This window comes from Danaus plexippus (assembly GCF_018135715.1).
Source record: "Danaus plexippus chromosome 13 unlocalized genomic scaffold, MEX_DaPlex mxdp_15, whole genome shotgun sequence".
Taxonomy (NCBI): domain Eukaryota; kingdom Metazoa; phylum Arthropoda; class Insecta; order Lepidoptera; family Nymphalidae; genus Danaus; species Danaus plexippus.
Window position 1 is genome coordinate 2,825,931 of NW_026869849.1, and position 20,016 is coordinate 2,845,946.

Genomic DNA, 20,016 nt, shown 5'->3' on the forward strand with positions numbered 1-20,016 from the left:
AGGGCACTGGCATTAAGTGCGTTCCAACACACTAGGTTATTATTCGAATTTAGAATAATTTCGTTCTCATCGTTGCATTGCATTGTATTATATATATATATATATATATATATATATATATATTTCCGTTTTAAATTGATTATTAAATATCGTAAACATAATTTATTTCATTACTTACATCAGAAGGTGAATGAGTCAAACAGTCTTAAATGAAATGACTCGAGAGTCTACAATCTAAACAGTTCTTTAATGCGCAAAATTATATTAAACCTTATTAGTACAGTTACTTCTACTCTCAGTCTGTTTGTTTTGTGGAATGTCTTTAAACTTGACTTTTACTATAAAAAAAAAATGAATTTATGTATCCTCACAATGTAAATCTTTCGCCTTCTGTATAAAAAAAGTAAAAAATCTACTATTTATGACCACACTTACTTTAATAAGTAAAAAGCAACGTCAAGGTATTTCAACTGTAGCCAGTTTGAAAAAAAAACTTGAGGAAAATGTTATATAACACGCGCTCAAACATGTCGGGAAGGCCACACAGAATCTTACGTCTTTTATGCCTTTATCAAAACTCTACATTTTCTTGGCAGTAAACAGATTATTACATACAAACACGTAGTTATGATCACCTACAACTGTTTTGGAATGAATTAAATAATTGTATTAAATGTACGGAAAAAAAATAAACTTGACCCGGTATGGGAAGTAGTGTGCGTTAGGTGGGGATTAGTGTTTTTGACAACAAAATGATTGTTCTTACCAAAAACATAAGATTGGGAGGACTAGTTTTGAAGAGCGGAGATACACTATGGGAATCAAGCTTACACGTGCTGACATAGCATTGGACGGTCACGAGGTGATTAGGAAAAGCGAGCGATTCATACAATAATAGTATCGTACTAGCGGCGTGAGGTCTGAAGATACTTCTGTAGGAGTTTGCGTCGATAACGTAATCGCATTCAAGGTTGTCTTTGCTTAAGACGTATGAAGTAGTACCTCCAGATATTTTTCATTAGGATGGACTACATACAATCAGAGTCTAAGCTAACGACTCATACTAGAACTGGTTATTCGCGGATAAATACAGGGACATTAAGATTTGAGTGTTAGCGGACTGGGTTAAGGAGTGGGGGTGGGGGGTGGGTGGGTAGGAGGAGGAAGCAAGTGTTCGATTCAGTCTAGCGGGTTAGTCGCGTGGGGCGCGTGGCGGTGTGCGGTGAGGTGCTGCGCTAGGTGCCGCTGCTGCAGCAGCGTGTACAGGATGCCGGCCTGCGCCATGGCGTCCACGGTTCCAGCGGCCAACTGGTCCGCGCGAAGCTTGCCGCCCGCAGCGCTCGGACGTAACAATGTTGGACCGAATACGGTCGCCAGGTTGTGTAGAGACATCTTGTTCTCGGACTCGTGGTTGTTTACTCTGGGTTAATTTTTAAAAAATTAAAAACATTTTAATAGAATCTTTGAAACATTTTACCAGAGTCTGCTCCATCTTATCGTTACTTCCTCACGTTAGTGCTGGTCACCTCCTGATAAGGGTGCAGAACCCCACTGACTTGTCAGTGACTTGACGTACATAAAATATTTTTTGACAAATTATTATTAAAAAAGGTCCTAAAAATGGAATTATGTGATATTTAGTCGTATTAGCATATGTTTATCTAACCCGTCCTGCCGCTCAAAACCTCATGAGCTGAGTAGAATTAGTGCGAGGACTGTACCAAAGGAACTCTTTGAAATATTACCATACAAAACTTATATTATAGTTGATATGAAGAAAATATTGCTGTACTTCTAAATATTCTATTTAAATGTAATACTAACTAGGATGCTACATATTGTTTAGTCTCTGCCAGATTGATTTTTATACAGGAGGTATAATTTTAAAACTTTGGTATTTATTACTTACTTGACGAAATGGTTTAAAAGGAAGTCGATGCAGTTCTTATTCAGATCCGGGAGTTGTGCGTAGCATTTCAGAAGAGCGTGTCGTCTGGTGTGCGCCGGCGCTGAATCCGTAGAGTTGCCCACACCCTGTATAACACAATAAATGTATGTTTAATCTATAATACAATAATTTAAATGGACTTGACGTGACTTTGTTTTATTCTGATTCTAGATTAAACCGATGTAGTGCACTTATTTATTACGTTATAGAATTTGATTGAATTTAATAAGTCTTTGTAAGCATCTTATTTTGGTCATAGTTAAAGATAGCGAAGAGTCGTTACACTACCGTTTTTTATCACACTTCATCAACGTCAATCTCTGACAGCGAAATCAATTTTTATCTTAGCACTTTATAATCTGTTAACTCTTTTAATAATATGAAACATAATATATAAAAACAAATGACTATACCGGCGTGGAGCCCCAAGCTTTTAGTAGCTCTGGATATAGAGCGTCTGTGAACAGCGCTTCAGGCAGCTCCCGGAGATATAGCTTCAGGACTCCCGTCACCGAGTGGACGTCCACCTCCTTGAGCAGCTGTTCCGCTTCATAGGCGTCTGAAATATGTAAAACATTACAACATTATATTTGGAACAACGACAGCTTCTACATGACTGATTCAGTGAAGTTTTTACAATATTAACTGCAATGTATAGAACAGCATACACACGATGGAAACGGTACCAGTCGGTACGGAAATAAAATATAAATCAGCAAAACTATATGAGAAAAAAGGTTATATTGCCTTTAAAAATAAAATTATTAAACTCACCTACGTCTACACTTATATGCAATTTTTTTTAATCAACAAACATTTCGTTTTGACATCAAGATGTACTTAACTTAGTCCTAATCTATACTATAGATTTATCAGGTCGGTCATAGTATTATTAGTCAAGACCAACTTAAGTTGAGCTTCACTTAAGTCGTAATGTAACAGTAGATATGTGTGGTACTAACTGGTCTCGAAGCTCTTCCTCAGCCGGTTGAGGTCGGAGGCGCTTCCTGACACGCGGTAGATGCCCACCTCGCTGATACCCCGACGTTCCACTTCCCGGACACACGCGCTTATTATGAATGGGATGTTGCGCTTCTCACGTCTGATAAAGATGAATTTTATTTAATATTACGTCATTTATTATTACTCATATGAAAGTTTGAATCTTATAAGACATTGATCTTGTTTTTATTAATTAAAAACGGAACTAACAACAATATATATATATATATATATATATATATATATATATATATATATCACTACATTTCATTAATATTTCATATATGAAAATATTTCATTTGTTTGTCGCGTCTTCACTTTTCAAATGCAAAGAAAATTAATCGTCTTTGAATTTTATGTTTAATCAACGGTGACGTCAGACACGTAGTTGCCATTCAAATAAGATTACCATATGAGAAAGATAGCGATTTCGAACCTTATATATAACAAGTATAGAGTATATATTAAATGTACACTAACTTGGCGACATGAGTGATCTTAGCTCCGAACAGCGCCCCCGGTTTGGCGCTGGGCACGTGGCGGGCGGAGCGCTCGGGCGGCAACACGCGGAGACGAAGAGGTAGAGACCCGCCTCCGACACACACAGAGCGCGACACACTCTCGCCCACCCACTCCCGGGATAACTACAACACGTAATATGTTTATTATATATATGTTAAATGTTATTTAGAATATTGTTTTAGAGGTAGCCGAAACTGTTGATGACGTATATCCTATAAATTCACTAATATATTCATCACATTGGATTATAACAAAAATGTCTTTAGAGAATTCCTCGCGAAGTCATTGTTCTTATTTAAACAATTTTCGTGTAAATTATAATTGACTTTCAATAAAAAAAATTACTACCGCCTTAGTAAAGATGCTCTGTCTCTCTGACGCACCCCAGCGGAGAGTGGATATCAATAAGTCGTGTATATGTGAAGTGTTTTAATGAAGGTCTCTACTATGGGTTAGTACCTACCTTAAGAGTGCATTTCCCTCTCAGTACAGGCCTGGCAGCATCCTCATACAACAGAAGCCTGAGGTTCTGTGACCCCTCCAGGTCCAGAGTGAAGCTCTCGTTCCAACGAGGCTGAGCGCTGCGGCAGATCAGCTTGGACTTCGCCTTACGGAAATAATGGCCGTACGAATCTACTTCCACCACTATGTAGTAGTCTGCAAAGAATTTATTGTTAAAATACTAAGATACACAAGAATTTTCGTGATGTTAGACAGCTGTTTGGAGATAACTAATATATAGAAAATAAAAGAAAGTAAAAAAAATACTAAAATGAATTTGGACTACAAGTACCAAAAAAATAGTTAAGAAAAGTCAACATATTACTTAAATATATTCATGAGAGTGTAGTTGATGGTAAGTTGGTATATCCACTCATTGGACTATAACAAATATACTATATCTAGATCGCGTCATCTTTGAAGATGTCAGTATCATGGCCAAAATCTTGTACAATACAAAATCCAATACATCAATTCAATACAATTGCTTTAAATCTTTTTAATCGCTCTTATGTATATCGTCATACCAGCTGCTGTATCCAGAGGCGCGGTCATCCCTCCTATATGCAGCTGGAGGTCTCCCAGCAGCAGCGAGTCGTCGCGACCACTCCTTAGCAGGTACGAGCCCATGTCCGTCTGTAAATAACTGCGGCAAGCCGTCACCCAGCCCTGCAGCTCCAGCATAGACACTGTGCTGGTGCCGGCCGGCGGCGCGGATGAGGCCTGGTGGGTGATAGAGTATAATATTGTTATTTATTTTATCATTCATAGACTAATACAGCTTAGCTTTAGGGATTAGGAGGTAATTTTGAGCCACTTCCAGTGAACCGAACGCCCGTCCAAGTGCCGTTGGACGTTGCTAAAATCGGTTCAGTAATTGAAAAACAAACACACGAATACAAATTACTCAGAGTGCGTTTCATTCCCAGCCAGAGGTCAGGAAAGTAACGAAACTTACCTGTATGTATATCATAATAAGAATGACATATTGAAACTTTAGATTACATGATTGCCCCCGTGTCGGGATTGCAATGCCATTCCATTTTTCGTTTCCGTTTAAAAAGCTATTTACTATTCCTTCTAAGGATGGAGTAGGACCTATATAACCTGTCTTACGACCGAGACATTTAAATGGAACATTTTACGTAACCGTAGAAACGCATTGACCGCCTAACGATAGTCCCGGATCGTAGGAGGTATTTCTTAAATTCCGCCTAGCGAGACCCCGTGAGATACATTTGGGTTTGCCTTCAACCCATCCGTCCACTCACAGAATCTATTCACATGTTATTTTTCCATCTGTACGACATTACGTGTCAGTATTGGCGGATCGTCAGCTAAGGCTAAAATAGATTCTGTGTGTTTTTTATTGAACCGATACGCCCATTTTTTCTTGTTGCTTATTAGTTTATCTACTAAAACATTAATTATAAAATTATATATTTTTGAAATACCTGCAACGCATGTATGGAATCAATCCACTGAGTCCTCTCGTATTCTGAGCTGAGGAAAAAGACGTGGTGTCTTTGTAAGGCGGTGCCCCCGGGCGCTTTGGCCCCGACTCGGAACACGAGGTTGGGTGACGCCAGAACAAGCTGACCCTCCAATTCCGCTAACTTCTTGCGTTGCTTCTCTGCTGTGCCGCGTCCGCCGAGCCGGATTTTCTGTTATTTAATTGAACTATTAATGGAGTTCTAATGTAATCAAGGGCATACAATGTTAAAGTATGTATTTTCTTCCATCCTACCCAGTATATGATATCTACATAACATTCATATCACTATTTATTTATTTATATATATATTAAATAGACTCTCTTAACTATTCTGTTACATACATCAATGATGCAGTAAATTGTACGCAAAGCCTAACACATCACACACATTTGTCAAAGGGATTAGAAACATAATAATAATTCTTGATTATCCCAATTTCTGTTTAATAGCAGCTGGCGCGTTTTTCTTAGCAGGAAGTGCTTGTGTTAGCAGAGAAGAAACAATATATAAGCTTCATGGTCCAACATCGGCTGTATAATGAATACCTTGTCGTCGTGCGCGGCGCGTTCCTCGGCCAATATCTGATCGCGGACAGTGCAGGCCTGCGACTTCAGCGCTACGATGTTAGCGGGGGACGTTTCTCGCTCGGCCGCCGCGTTTGCGCCCTCATCCTCCACGACTACTATATCTGGCAGCGGTATGAACCACTTCAGCTCGAATGTGAACTTGTCCCTACCGGAAGCCTGGAAAATGATGTGTTATAAGCAAAAATTGTAAAGGCAATTTTGTTTTTTGTTAAGTACTTTTGTTAGGGATATACAGGTTGATTGTAATAACTTTCTAAACGATTGTTTTGGAATGCCGATTGTAATACTACTATCCAAAGACACTTGACCACGCCCTGTTTATTTGCTTCTATGCCTTACCTTATACTTTGCGCAAGCTATGACGTCATTGAAGAGGAATAGATGCCTCAGTTTCCTATGACCATCTGACAGTTCGACTATGAATGAATTCTTAACCAGACGCCGTTGAGCTCTGTCTGCATTCTGGAAGAAGAAATATATATTATATTTATGTTACCGTACTTAAATTTATGTAAAGAAATATATATACTTCTATACTTACGGGGAACATTGATTTCGTTTGGATTATATTAAATTCGTCAAGGAAATGTTGCGTCATGTTTAGAGCATCTGTTAACATAGCATGGTCGGGGTGACTCGCTGGAGTGTACTTAATAAGATCCTGAGGGTAGAAAGGAAAACTATCAGATAATTTTAAGTTTAAAAACATAACTGACTCAAAAAAAATCTAACAATCAACTCTTGACCGACCAGAATACAAATATCATCAAAACATCATAATATTTTTCTTAACTCCTCTTATCGGAGGTAAAAACAGCAGTAAGGAACCATAATCTATAATAACTAATGTTAATTCTGTCATAATCACCCCACCACCCCACAACGATGAACCAAATCTCAACCCCCCCTTACTTACATGTAGCACGAGCGCGTTTTTCTGGACCCTGGCGACAGGTTTATGCAGCAGGTCGTCCAGCGACACAGGTTGTCCCCTGCAGGCTATCTCCCTCGTGAGGTCCGCGAACCGCTGGGAGCTGCCACACCTGCGTCGCACAGCGTCCGTAGCGCGACCGTAGTTGTGGAGGAAAGCGCCGTATACGTTGATGTTCTCCGCCTGGATTACAAGATATAGATCTTTTGATGTGCTTCTTATAATCATTAACACGTAACAAGCTATTTTAGTCAAGATTTTGTTGTATTGCCCTAATCTTAATATTAATTAACTTCTCGTATTTAATTTACTTGTATATTGCAAAACTTCTTTGTAATAGCTTTATCACCTGTATTTATGTGACTTGATTTAGCGTAGGAGTATATAACACGGTCACAATTTAAGTATATTGATGTTTTAGATCATCATAGTTTCGTAAATTTTTTCTGCTTTTCTCATTGGTGTTTTTACCAGTGTATTTTATCGTTTTAATTAAGGAATATAAATAGGTACATTGGCCGACCCTACACATAATACTTTACATTAAATGTGTTACATAATTTATCAATGAATATTTTTATAGAATTGAAGCTTTATTGAGACATTTTCCTCTATGTGTTGAAACGAATTTTTTCGCTGTACTTTACATAGGCGTAAAAGTCTGTAACTTAGAATTCCATATTTGGATTAAATTTAAATACAATAGAATTAGGTTCTTCCATATTTGAATAATAAATCACAACATTAGTCGTGACATAAAGCAGGGATCCCCAAACTTTTTTGTACAACTTACTCTTTTTCCAAAACAGCTGCTACAGGGTGTTAATTTTCATTCTGACTTAAGTTAATAGAAGAAGACAGACTTCTCATTCTGTCTTCTTCGCTTGATATTCATTCGTCTATTAATTCGATATCGACCACTTTGGGAATCCCTGACATAAAGTGTAAAACTTAAAACATAACTTACCATCTTTTTGAAATGTATACCGACGGAGAGCGGTTCCTCCCAGCTGGCGACTGCATTTTTGAGACCCTCCAAAAAGTTCTTATGCAATTCGTGCAATTCTGATATTTTATAGAATATTGTACCGAATTCCTCTTCCGTTATAACGGGCTGCGATGTCGACAGAGTCGCTTTTATAGCGTTCATGTACTGAGATAAGATAAATTTATGTTAACAGAAATTAAACTTCACGTGTTTGAGTTGAAGCTATTGTGTTATCATTCGAAAGAAAAAAAGCTTGAGGACATTTAAAAGGTTTGGTTTGCGTTGTGAAATGTTGGTTGAGAGTAACCTTCATTAAACAAACTATTATCATTGACAGCGCTGTGCTTATTGCGATGCATGTGTATATTAAAAAAAAACTAGAGGAAATATCTCTAGTTTAGTGTAACGTAGAACAGATTTTTTTGATTATTTCTATGTTCATAGCTATTTACAAAATTTTTGTGATGGTTGTATGACTTCACAGTTAGCGGTATACGAGATAAAGGTGACTTTATCGCTTTAAACTAAAAAGTAAGAGAGTATACTTTTACTTCAATACATTATAGTTGATTTATGTGGGAGGTTAATCTTCGTATAAACGAATCAGTGGGAAATTACCTTTTCCATCACATAGAGACATTCTACGTAGACAGTCTCGCTCTCTATAATACTGGTGACGATACATCTGTGCATGGTCAGCCTTTCAGCCTCAGCGTTGTTGCTGATTATAGATTCCTAGAACATTAGTTTAGACACTCAAGATACGTGTATATCAATACCAAGGAAATTGTACTCGTATTAAAGGTTAAAGACCCTATTGAAACTTGGGACATGATTGTTAGGCTTTTATTATTTTACCGTCATTTTAAAGCACCACTTAGATCACCTTTTTAGTAAGTATAATTATAGTATACTTTTTGTACAGCACGTTAAAAGAAAAAGAGTAAAAAATAATAATAATTAAGGTATATAAAAAAATTTTACATACATATACCTATCAAAAGATAGTACATAGTAGTATATTAATAACAAGGATTACTGGAAAGTTGAAGATTAGTAGTAGTCTTTCCTTATGGACTAGTACATACATATATTCCGATTTTATGGTTTCAAAAAGTCATAGTAAAAAGTATATATATTTTTTTATACTTTCTTGTCCTAATTATAGAATTCCATTACAAAAATTATATAATTGTCAATTAAAAAAAAAAATACGTTTTCATTAATTGAAAAATTAACAACATAAAACAGTTTTTGAGATATTCGAAGAAAAAAAAAGGTCAATGTTGCGCGTGCACTATAATCTTGCATAACGAGAAACAAAAGGCGATTAAAACAATATTTTCTAAACACGATGTGTAAAACAACCTTTGCGCCTTAAAAATGTATTCTCACTTAATCTGAAGTAACAGCCACAATGAAAGCTTTACATTTTATCGCTTACACGTTTCTTATAAAATCTATTATATGTATAGATTTTGATAGTAAGTGATTTAATGTAATTTTTAAAATATATTATATACTTTATCTTTTATTTTATTCAATTTAAACAATTTAACATCAACAGGTTACGAGGTCAATCGAATAGAATTCACGCCGGTACACGATGCCATCATTTTCAAAGATATCGCTGACATTATGACGGAATTCGAAAATAACATGGTAAATAATGTTAAATTAAATACATTATATATACATAAATATTAAATAATTTAATATTGCAGTATACGGAGTTGAGTACACCGGTCATGAATTATAGCGAAAGTGATGAGGATATAGAAGATTTACTATCAGAATATCAACATTACTTAGATAAGGCGCATAAACAGAGACTTGGTTATACGGAGAGAAGCAAGAGCAAAAATAAAGTTCCGATGTTACGTCACGAAAAATATAGCAAATTGAAACCAAAAACACAAGTCGACGACCAAACAAACTATTATTTCGACATGAAACATCATGCTAATCCATTTTTCAACGCAATGACTTTACCCATTAAAACTAATTATGACACTGAGATGAGGGAGAAAACAATGATTGATCTGCCTCAAATTTTATCTAAACCAACATACGAGCCAGCGTCATCTTGCCATTGTAAAGTCGACCAAATCCCTTGCAAGTGCCCATGCAAGCAATGTTTCCTAACACTAACTGAAACAGGTGAATTTAATCATCGCGACCAGAAAATCAACTCAACGAACGACAAAATGAGTCTGCGGATTAAAGTTGATGTACAGTTACCTAACTTATCTGATTTAATCAATTTTATAAAATTACACAGCGTCGACAGAAAAAACAGTCTGGAATGGCCGACGCCAAAGAGCATTCTAGCAAATTTTAATGTTCCATTCCCGTTTGCTGAAATTCCAATGCCCATACACACTTTCGATTTCCGTAATAGTTTTCTAAAGGATAATACTCCTGTACATAAAATAACAATACATAAGAAGAAAAAATCACGATCTAACAATGGCAAAAAACATAAAGGTAAAAAATTATTTAGTTTTCATCATGAAAACATTGATCCACAATATCATGAAAATAATACTGATGTTATCAACAAACATAATTCGGATAATAGAACGGTAACCTTCAATGGTAGTGTAACAAACACTATAACACCAAGCAATCAGTCTGATGCTTTTGATACAATCCGTAATATATCAATCCATAATATTGGAAATACTATTCCCGATACCAAGTTGGATTCTTTTAACACAATATATTTAACTATGAACATATCAAACAACGATAATAACACGGAGGAATCAATCAAAATAGAAAACAGTATTGAGAACGATTACGTTAAATACAACATCACGACTGGTCAACCGTTTCGTTTGAAGCGTGAAATATATGATTTCAGCGTGCGGCCGTTTAAAGCGGCGTTCAAAAAACTAATAAATGAATCCCAGCAGACAAATCAAACATTTACAAACAAAACAATAGAATCGAAAAGAACTTTAGTTGCGGCGGACGGTCTTTTGCTTTATTGGCCAAATGAAATCAAATCACAACCAGCGCCGACAAAGAATATAACAGCTTTGATCATGGAGAGAGAATCAAAGAAACGTAAATTAAATATAACCCACGAGGCTATACGTAGTAATCGGACGAAAGCTCTCGAACAGGCCATTTTTGGGGACGTTAATTGGAACGACGTTGACACTGTGGCTCCTGTTTTCATGTCGTTTGTTGGTAAATACATCAAAGGTATACTGACATTCTGCTCTGACAGTGTATGCCATTCAATGAAATGTTCAGATAAAGTATGCACGCATAGAATATGTACACCACAAAATAGATACAATCAACATGGCCACTGTCCTGGCAACAACAGAACCGGTAAGTTTGTTCATTCCTCTATTTCATATATAGAACGAACATGAAATAATTATCGCACTTAACATTTCAGACAGCGTAGCAAATATGGAATCTATCATGGATTTACCATCGAGCATCGCTTTTGAAATAGTCGATATATTACAAGACAATCTTTCGGGTAAAATTTATGGTAAAATGACGCTATGTATAAACTCCAAATGTTGCACGTTCGTGGCCGCTAAAAAAAGTTTCCAAAAAGCCAAATGCACACAAAAAGATGTCGACCCGTCGTCTGGTCATTGTACTAATTTAAAAAACGCAAAAGTAAACTAAATCTTACGTAGAACATTACAAAACTTAAGCTATATAACTATATTGTTTGTAAACACCGTAGTCGGCTCATAGAGCTCTGATAAAAGTAGCTTGCACTGTGGTTTATCTTTAGTGAGTACAATAATGTTCATGAAAAATACATTACCATTAAATGTTATCGTTTTATTTCTTGTGATACCTGAATTAAAAGTAAGTAAATTAGAAAAAAAAATTGTTGTAAAGCATTAAAAAATTACATTATAAATTAGCTGCCTTACCTCGTCATCATCTTTTATCACCAAACTGACATATTTCAGTTCTTCATTCATAAATTTCCACATACGATAGTATCAGTGTACGTAAATACATGAATGAAAAATAGAAATTTTCTGTGTCGTTTGGTTATAAAAAATGAATGGTAAGGAAACATAAGTTGAATACCAACATGATGTCGAACACGCCAATGCTTACATACAGTTAATTATTGTATTTAAAAATGACGTTATAGGAAGGACACGCGGTGTACATACTACCATGGAGATCTATAAACCGCGACATACCGAAAATAATTGACTTCGCAACAAACGGAAACATAAAAACTAAATATATACCGAAAAATCAATTCATTAATTTGAAGAAATTCCTTGATAATTCGAAGCGGGAGTCATCTATTCGACGACAAGAAGCTACGAATGCTTCGTTAGCGGTCACTGGTATACGAAATTTCATAAGAGACTTCGCAGCAACGGTGCGTCCGATGCAAATCGTGAAGATATTAACATACTGCAAGGAGGGCGCCGAACTATGTAAATTCTTAACCTGTCCGAACATCACACAGAGCTGCCTGTTGTGTGAAGTCGATTTAAAGAATAAATTTAAAAACGGCACAATATGCGAAACCTTCTCAACGAAATTTCTGACAAATAAATAATCATTACAATACAAAAACATTTTTCACTCACAATGGTCCTTATCGATACAGAGTAAATTAAAATTTTTTAATAATTAAATGCATGTCTTCCTTCGTAAGTCATTAAGTAAACATTCCCGGATTTCTTATCTTATAAGAGATACGGAGTCGTCGGTAGTATATAAGGATAAGGCGGGCCAGTTCAAACATTAACATTGTGCATCTCACGGTAAAGACAGATGTCACTATGCTTGGTTCTAAGATTATCGTGTCCTTGTGCATTTTGTGTGTAGCGCATAGATCTTTGGGCAGCCCGTTCAATTGTGAGTATTTAATTAATGATAAAAATACCCTTTAAAATATTAACAACCGAGCCAGACTTGGAATTCAGTTAATTAAATTTGTATCTGTAAAAATTCCTTCTACAGACAATGTTGTTGAGGGTCGCGGTATTGGCTCCACTTTATGGGGTTGGATAGCGTATCCTTTTACGTGGTGGTATGGTAGCACAGAACCGGCTCCAGAGAAGGACCAGCTCATAGGTACAGTTCCCGTCACTGTGACAAAAGATGTAGAGATAAAGCCGCACAACGTGACCATGTGCAACGCTCAGACTTGCAGCACCATGACATGTGACAGCAACGGGTGCAAGGAACTAGTCACATGCAACATCTACGACACGGATTTGAATGGGGACTGCAGGACGTATAACACAGTCATACCACCCGAGGAACCAACCACGGTCAAGTCTTCGAGTACCGTTGAAAAACCCCAGGATATAACAACTTCCCAGTCATCAACAACCGCGCCCACAACACCCATCCCTAGCGATAATCAGGCAATCGAAGAACGCCCTCTGGAGCTAGAAGCGGTACTGTCATCCACCGTTCCGGAGATAGATAAGAATGAATGACAGGTAAACATCCAACTCCATATTTGTATTAATTTAAAACAAACCTAAAACCGTTTAATTAAAATGAAATAATTTAAAACATGATTTGTGTAGCCGAGACCGCATATCATTGCATATTTTCCTAAACACCTCAAATAAAATATCAAAAATGTAGACCACGAATCGAATGACTGTCTCATTTCAGATGAAATCTCAAAAACTGACGATGCGTACGGTTCTCTACCGGTGCATCTGGACGAAATAATTTTAGACTACATACGGACATACATCGTAGAACACGTAACTAGAATAACAAACAACATAATAGAAAAATTAAACATAGACTCTATATGTTCAAATGGCAAATGCTATTACAAGAGATGCGTTCATAAACAATGCATAATGGAGTACTGCATTTACAACATAATCACGGGAGATAGAAAATGCACCATAGACAATATACGCAACAAAATAAACGACATATTTATGGACAAGGCAAATTTAATCTATAACGACAAAACGGACGCCAATGAAATACCACGTGACTAAGCTTACGAAAAAAAAAATACTTGTCATTCAAATAAAGAATTTTTTAAAAAATAAAGCGTAATTTATTCGATTTCATGCAAATTAAAACATGTACTTTGACATGTGTTTTATTTTCTTCTTCCCATTTTATTATTCAAATAATGGAATATTTAAAATAAAAATATTTATAAGTTAATATAACATTCTATTTAATTTTTAATTCTTGTTAAAAAAAATCAATAAATTTTTTTTTGGCTTCGTATAATAGTTTAAAAGAATTTAATAGATATTGTATTTTATATGACGGTAGAACGTTTCATTTTAATATAAAGGAATATAACTAATGCTGCACAGTACTCAGGCCGGCAGTGGATACACCCGCTACATACTACACACGGAGCCTTAACAGCTTTTCATTCATAATCTTCTCACATAATAAATAGTATTCCTAAATGAGAATTATAGTATTGATAAACGGGAAAAGATCCGTATGTAGCGTGAGCATGGCAACTCTCACCGAGCACGCTGAAACCAGTCCCTAAACATTGGAGTTGCGTCACCGTAGACAGCAAAATTCATGCTTTATATATATATAATTCAAGGTATATGTACTAAACATAGTATGACGTTTCCTGTGACTTCACTTACATTTCCAATTGATTTGTTACGTATTACTTTTACATCCATCAACCATAATATAGACCAGAATTTACTTTGTACTGTTGCGTAACAGACTTGAGTCGCTGATAGATAATTAGTTCTGGGACTGATACGGAGCAGAGCAACAAACATACAAACCTGTTGCTGTAGTTTTCTTAGTACGGGTGGTGTGGCGCTGGCTTCTGTGTCAGACGATATGGTCCTCAACAGAAGCGGTGTATCGCTGGAGTCAGCCAGTTCACCGGTCTCACTTGGTTCCGTACCTTCACCGGCATGTCTAAAGAAAAATACGATTAAAGAAATCTTAAAAAAAATATATTTAAATACTTATATATATCTTAATTAAAACATGTATGTATGTATAATATTTGGTAATTTAAACGCTTGATCTCGATTTTTAATTTTTTATTATAAATCCTAATATCGTCATTATTTCTATTAGACATATAAAATTTAAATTATATTTAAATTACTATTCCATAACAGCTTCATTAACATTTAACTCGTTGGTAATAAAACGTGAATCATTTTATGATAATACTATATAATGTTGACGATATATTTTTACCGCCCTATTATTTAGCACGTGCAGCGTGTGTGTGAGCTGTTTTCCCCGAATTTAGTCACAAGCAGGCCGCCAACGAGTTTTAATACGGCATTTCCTCTGCCAGTGTAATTTTTAACGTTAAAATATTAAGTGAACACTCGCAACAAACATTCATAGAAACGTGATGACTAAGTACATCTAAAATATTACGAAGTTTCTATATTTGAACAATTAAATAAACAAGTTATTATATATTAATTACTCAATAAGACAAAATAACGGGATGACTGTCACAAATTAGAAGATTTTTGTTAGAATATTACATCTGTCTGTGTTTCCATTTCAAACTCCATTTAAGTCACATTAAAATCGGTGCAGCCGTTGCCAAACATATTCAAACTAGATAAACGTCACAGATAAAAATAAAATGTTTGCTTTAAGAATTGAGTATTTAAAAATGTAATATTATATTTAATCACAGGCTAAAAAAATATATGAATATTCCATATTTAAAAACAAAGACATACTTTATACAGTACAATATATATATACTTACTGTATGAAGTAGTGTATGTTGACGTAGTTCGGTGCGACGGCGGAGGGCGGAGAGTCGGGCGCTGGCGGGGCGGAGGCGGTCGGCACCGCGCTGACTTCCTCCGCGCTGGAGCTAGTACCGGCGCCTCCTATATGAATATCATGTAACGACATATGAGCCAACGGAGAGGTTATTAGAAGTGGTCACTGCAGCCAATTAAATCAGTTAAATGTAGAGCCAACTAAACAAGATAAATATTGTAAATATATTAATTCGCATTGAAGTTATGGAAAGTACGGTATATTAAAAAAAAAATGTATCTTGAAAATTAATCTTATTCAATTAATTTAGGTAAAATAAAAGTATTGTCATCATTTAGTATGTTTCACACTTGTTCCCTTGCCTTAGATGTTTTCAAAACACATATAATCTCTAACGAATAATTACAGGTTGATTTTATTACAGAATCAGTGGTGACATACATGCAATGACTCCAGGTCACTGAAAAATTCTTTTCTACGGTACTAAAATGTTTCAATCACAACATTATAATTATCGACATATTCATGTAATTTCAATTATTTTTTATAAGCAAGTATCAATAGTATAATATATTTACCGGCTTGTATGTAAACGTATTCTCCATCGTTGATATCGACAGGGACCTGGTCGTAGTAAGGTTCGTCCTCGGTCGAGGGCACAGCCGGTATACTCTCCAGGGATATTGGTGCTGACTTATCATCAGAACCCTCGGGTAGATCGGGAGTCGTTGAAGTTACTTCCTCGTCTATCGACCGAGGCGTAGCTGCACCCCCCGAACGCTTGCGCTCCGATGACAATGAATTGATTGATTCATAGCTTTTAACCTGATTTAATGGAATTAATATAAGGAATTACAATGGCAACACTATAGTTACAGACATATTTTTTTCGTGATCCACGACTCAAAAAGATTATCAGACATATATATGGAAAAAAACAGTGTTACTATTTTCATTAAAATTATCTATATATGAAAATATAACGTCTAAATATTACGGCTGGCAATTTTGGAAATCGAAAACATTAATTCATTGGATAGATTTAGAGTGAGAATTGTTACGTCGTAGCTGTTCTATACAGAATATCGCGATTATTATATATCAAAACCGAAATATTATCGATAGCTAAATAATTAAATATAATAACATTTTCGGTTCGAATGAAGGCATGGCTTAAAAATATATATGATTACCCTTTCGCTTATGGATGGTGTAGAGGCTCGGCTGGTGATGGATTCCCTGGAGTCAGCGTTCCTCAGCCGTCGTAAGGAGGATGGAGGGCTGTCCTCGGCTAGACCCGACTCCGGCAGCGAAGCGCCACGCTTGTTGAACACTTTCGGTGGTGGTCTACCAGAGAATTATATTATTATCGTCTGATCGGCGGTACTCTTGAAAACATATATTAGATGCACAAATTGAAAGTTATATTCAAAAAAATATCTAAATAACAGGAGTCGAATCAATTCTATACAAAAAAATGAAACTAGTATTTTTCGGATAAACTACGCGTGATTTATTTTTGTAAAAAACTACATACTTCCGACGTTCGGCTTTTCGTCTGCCCGTGATCACGGTTGCTGAAAAGTAACCGAAACGTCGGGAGTATGTAGTTTTTTACAAAAATAAATCACGCGTAGTTTATCCGAAAAATACTAGTTTCATTTAAATGAATAAACTCGCGAAAATCTTAGATCTCATTATAATTTTATACAAATGTCAAATATATATCTAATAAATCGAAAGATTTGTACCCACTTTTATTATATAAATCATTACCAGTACGTCTTTCTTAGTCAACACGACATAAAGTTAACGTAATTTGTTAGCAGACTTTAAAAAAATCTTGTTTAAATAAAATATATACAAGTTTGAATTTTGCCTATTCATAACAGTACATAAGTCACAATTTTTTTGTCGTGTGACGTCCTTAGGGATGAGGCGTAACCCAGACAGACTTGCCATATGTCATTTTAGTTTACATAAAGCCTATAATAGAACAAACTATCTAATAATACCATACAAACACAAAATTCTGTCATCTGTAAAACGCGTTATTTGACCCAATCAATTTGACTGAGCTAATATTTCTCAGTAACTGTTAGAACTATTTTAGCGTGATCTAGTTGCTTATAAATTTTTTTATAATAATAATAATATATTTTTTTTAATACACAACTGCAACTAACACAAAATACCACAACTCACAAACACCACTTATCATAAAAAATATTATAAAAGCAAATGTTAATTACCTAATTCTAAATCTTAACAAATATAAAACAATTAAATGTGTTGAAATTTTAATTATATATATATGAACATATACAAAAAAAATTTACACTATCTATAAATGCAATGAAATGCAATGCTAGTAACACCACCGACTATACCTAGTTATACCTATATACTGATATTACTTACTTTGGAGGTACTTTCTTCTTAACAGGAGGTGCTGATTCTAACGAATTACTTTCAGATGACGGAGTAGAATCATCCGACTTCTTGGCTGCCTTCTCAGCTGCTTTGAGACCATTCACTTCAATCACAGTAACAAAATCACCGGCTTGTGATGCTGGACGGTTTTTGCTTTGTGTCTTATTTGGTTCTACATCTACTGAAAGTAACAATAAGCAACACATTAACCATCAAACGCTATAAAAACTAAATCCTATATACAATTAATAAAAATATTCTAACATCTTACAAATTATTTTTACATACCACTATTTTCATTGTCAGTTCGTTGTACGATTTCACTATTACAACGTCTACGAGCTTCTGCTGCCAGATTTGATGATAGTTCATTTATGCATTGGTTAACAGAACTCCTCTCCGCAAAGTTTATCGGTTTCTTCCTAAGATGGACCTCATCGTTCTCGGCTCCCTCTATTGAGTCATCGCTCTTCAAGCTTGATTCACTCTTCTTTGATAATGAGTCAGTGTTGGAATCCTTGATATAATAAAAACATACATATTATATTACATAAGTATTATGTGACAAGAGATGTAAACATTTCTCAATATAACATACTAGTTGAAGGCTATGGCTTTGTTTGCAGATTTAAACTTCTTTCATCAAGCCTTTTATTTTTGAAATAATACATTTCTTTTTATTCTATGTATTAAGTATTACATCATTTAAAAATAATTTTTATTGTCAACTATCTTGTCAATATTTCCATGACAGAATACAATATTTTTGCATGTGATGTCTTAATTTTCTCTTGATTTGGTTATATATAAAAATTCTTATTTTCACTATGTATTATAAAATTAGAAGTGTGTATTGTTCATTTGTAACAACATGCTAGTTGGACTCGCCTATGAAGTAGTTTTTTCAAGTACATTACCTAAACAATAACTGGCTAAGTGGTCTCTAGGGTGTGTGAGAAGCATATCAATTAAATTCTATATATAGTATAATAGGCTATAAATTTTTGTTGCATACATATCAATACATAGTAAAATTTAAATGGTACAATTTTTTTCTTTTCATTGTAATTAATGAACTCTTTATATAAATAAGAAAACAAAGAGATTAAGTTATGAAAAATTCAAAGTTACATACAAGAATTGTTGTCAATCATAATCATAGTAATTTTACTTTAGTTCCATATGTGCACATATAATTGAAAGAGACTGAGAATTGTAATAAAATATAATATTAAACTTTTCATGTAAAATTTAAATTCAAAAATAAAATAAATAATATAATTAATTGAAGTCAACATTATTTCGTATTATAGAGGGTTGTAGTAAAGATTATATGATAAGGAAAATCATTACCTGTTTGCTATCAGATGTCTTATCATCATTCGTGTCAGCCCCTGAGGGCGGCGCCGTTCTGCTTTCCTGAGATGCTTTATGTTTTTCAACGTCTGACAAAAGAGTCTCTAAATATTCAACGTAGAATTCTTCCTTCTCCAACTCCTCCCTAAGAATCGCAACTTTCTGTTTATGTTTAGCCAAATTGGCTCTGACATCTTCCTCCCAAGCTGCTGGGAGGGCACTCTCAGGAAACCGTTGCACCCACACACGCTGAAAATCTCCGAAGACACTCATCTCTCACAAAACGATTTCATGTCAATTTTATGTTACAGTAATAATCACAGTATCCTCTGTCTATTGTAAAAAATGTATCAGAAATTCTGTCATCGTAAAATCAGAGTAAGTATTTTTTTTATTTTGACATTTAGATGTTCAAAGATAAAGCAAAGGTGTACTGGTATAAGCATTTACTATTATCTCACATGAGAAAATCATCCTTAATAAAAAAAAATTCAGTTTCACAA

The 20,016-nt window shown here is 35.1% G+C and overlaps 3 protein-coding genes across 4 annotated transcripts; 2 read left to right on the forward strand and 1 right to left on the reverse strand.

The window, feature by feature from the left end:
* Positions 1-128: 128 nt before the first annotated feature.
* On the reverse strand, positions 129-19,913 carry LOC116769898 (active breakpoint cluster region-related protein). Of its 2 annotated transcripts, none has more exons than XM_032661094.2 (21): positions 19,511-19,913; positions 18,446-18,674; positions 18,146-18,335; positions 16,918-17,071; positions 16,303-16,549; positions 15,705-15,831; positions 14,740-14,878; positions 8,594-8,710; positions 7,955-8,140; positions 6,973-7,170; positions 6,598-6,717; positions 6,396-6,518; positions 6,015-6,212; positions 5,428-5,637; positions 4,501-4,696; positions 3,936-4,129; positions 3,431-3,594; positions 2,911-3,050; positions 2,362-2,507; positions 1,910-2,034; positions 129-1,420 (listed from the first exon to the last, which is right to left on the reverse strand). In XM_032661094.2, exons 1-21 carry the CDS (start codon positions 19,784-19,786, stop codon positions 1,180-1,182), a joined length of 3,720 nt encoding a protein of 1,239 aa, XP_032516985.2. In that variant the 5' UTR covers positions 19,787-19,913; the 3' UTR covers positions 129-1,179. The 2 variants fall into 2 exon arrangements, with proteins under 2 accessions (XP_032516985.2, XP_032516984.2); XM_032661093.2 differs by having other exon boundaries at positions 18,146-18,338; positions 19,511-19,912.
* Positions 9,351-11,789, forward strand: LOC116769899 (uncharacterized). Its single transcript, XM_032661095.2, has 4 exons — positions 9,351-9,459; positions 9,543-9,637; positions 9,700-11,320; positions 11,391-11,789. Exons 1-4 carry the CDS (start codon positions 9,393-9,395, stop codon positions 11,630-11,632), a joined length of 2,025 nt encoding a protein of 674 aa, XP_032516986.2. The 5' UTR covers positions 9,351-9,392; the 3' UTR covers positions 11,633-11,789.
* Positions 12,677-14,043, forward strand: LOC116769901 (uncharacterized). The gene is made up of 3 exons (XM_032661096.2): positions 12,677-12,844; positions 12,950-13,437; positions 13,619-14,043. Exons 1-2 carry the CDS (start codon positions 12,769-12,771, stop codon positions 13,432-13,434), a joined length of 561 nt encoding a protein of 186 aa, XP_032516987.2. The 5' UTR covers positions 12,677-12,768; the 3' UTR covers positions 13,435-13,437; positions 13,619-14,043.
* Positions 19,914-20,016: the final 103 nt, after the last annotated feature.

Excerpts from the sequence above, each read along its gene's own strand:
- LOC116769898 (XM_032661093.2), bottom strand. The coding sequence starts at position 19,786 with ATGAGTGTCTTCGGAGATTTTCAGCGTGTGTGGGTGCAACGGTTTCCT. Across the intron at positions 18,675-19,510 it reads AGACATCTGATAGCAAACAG|GATTCCAACACTGACTCATT; the intron begins GTAATGATTTTC and ends TATTATATCAAG. Across the intron at positions 17,072-18,145 it reads AAGAAGAAAGTACCTCCAAA|ACCACCACCGAAAGTGTTCA; the intron begins GTAAGTAATATC and ends ATTCTCTGGTAG.
- LOC116769899 (XM_032661095.2), top strand. The coding sequence starts at position 9,393 with ATGAAAGCTTTACATTTTATCGCTTACACGTTTCTTATAAAATCTATT. Across the intron at positions 9,460-9,542 it reads TATATGTATAGATTTTGATA|GTTACGAGGTCAATCGAATA; the intron begins GTAAGTGATTTA and ends TAACATCAACAG. Across the intron at positions 11,321-11,390 it reads TCCTGGCAACAACAGAACCG|ACAGCGTAGCAAATATGGAA; the intron begins GTAAGTTTGTTC and ends TTAACATTTCAG.
- LOC116769901 (XM_032661096.2), top strand. The coding sequence starts at position 12,769 with ATGCTTGGTTCTAAGATTATCGTGTCCTTGTGCATTTTGTGTGTAGCG. Across the intron at positions 12,845-12,949 it reads TTTGGGCAGCCCGTTCAATT|ACAATGTTGTTGAGGGTCGC; the intron begins GTGAGTATTTAA and ends TTCCTTCTACAG.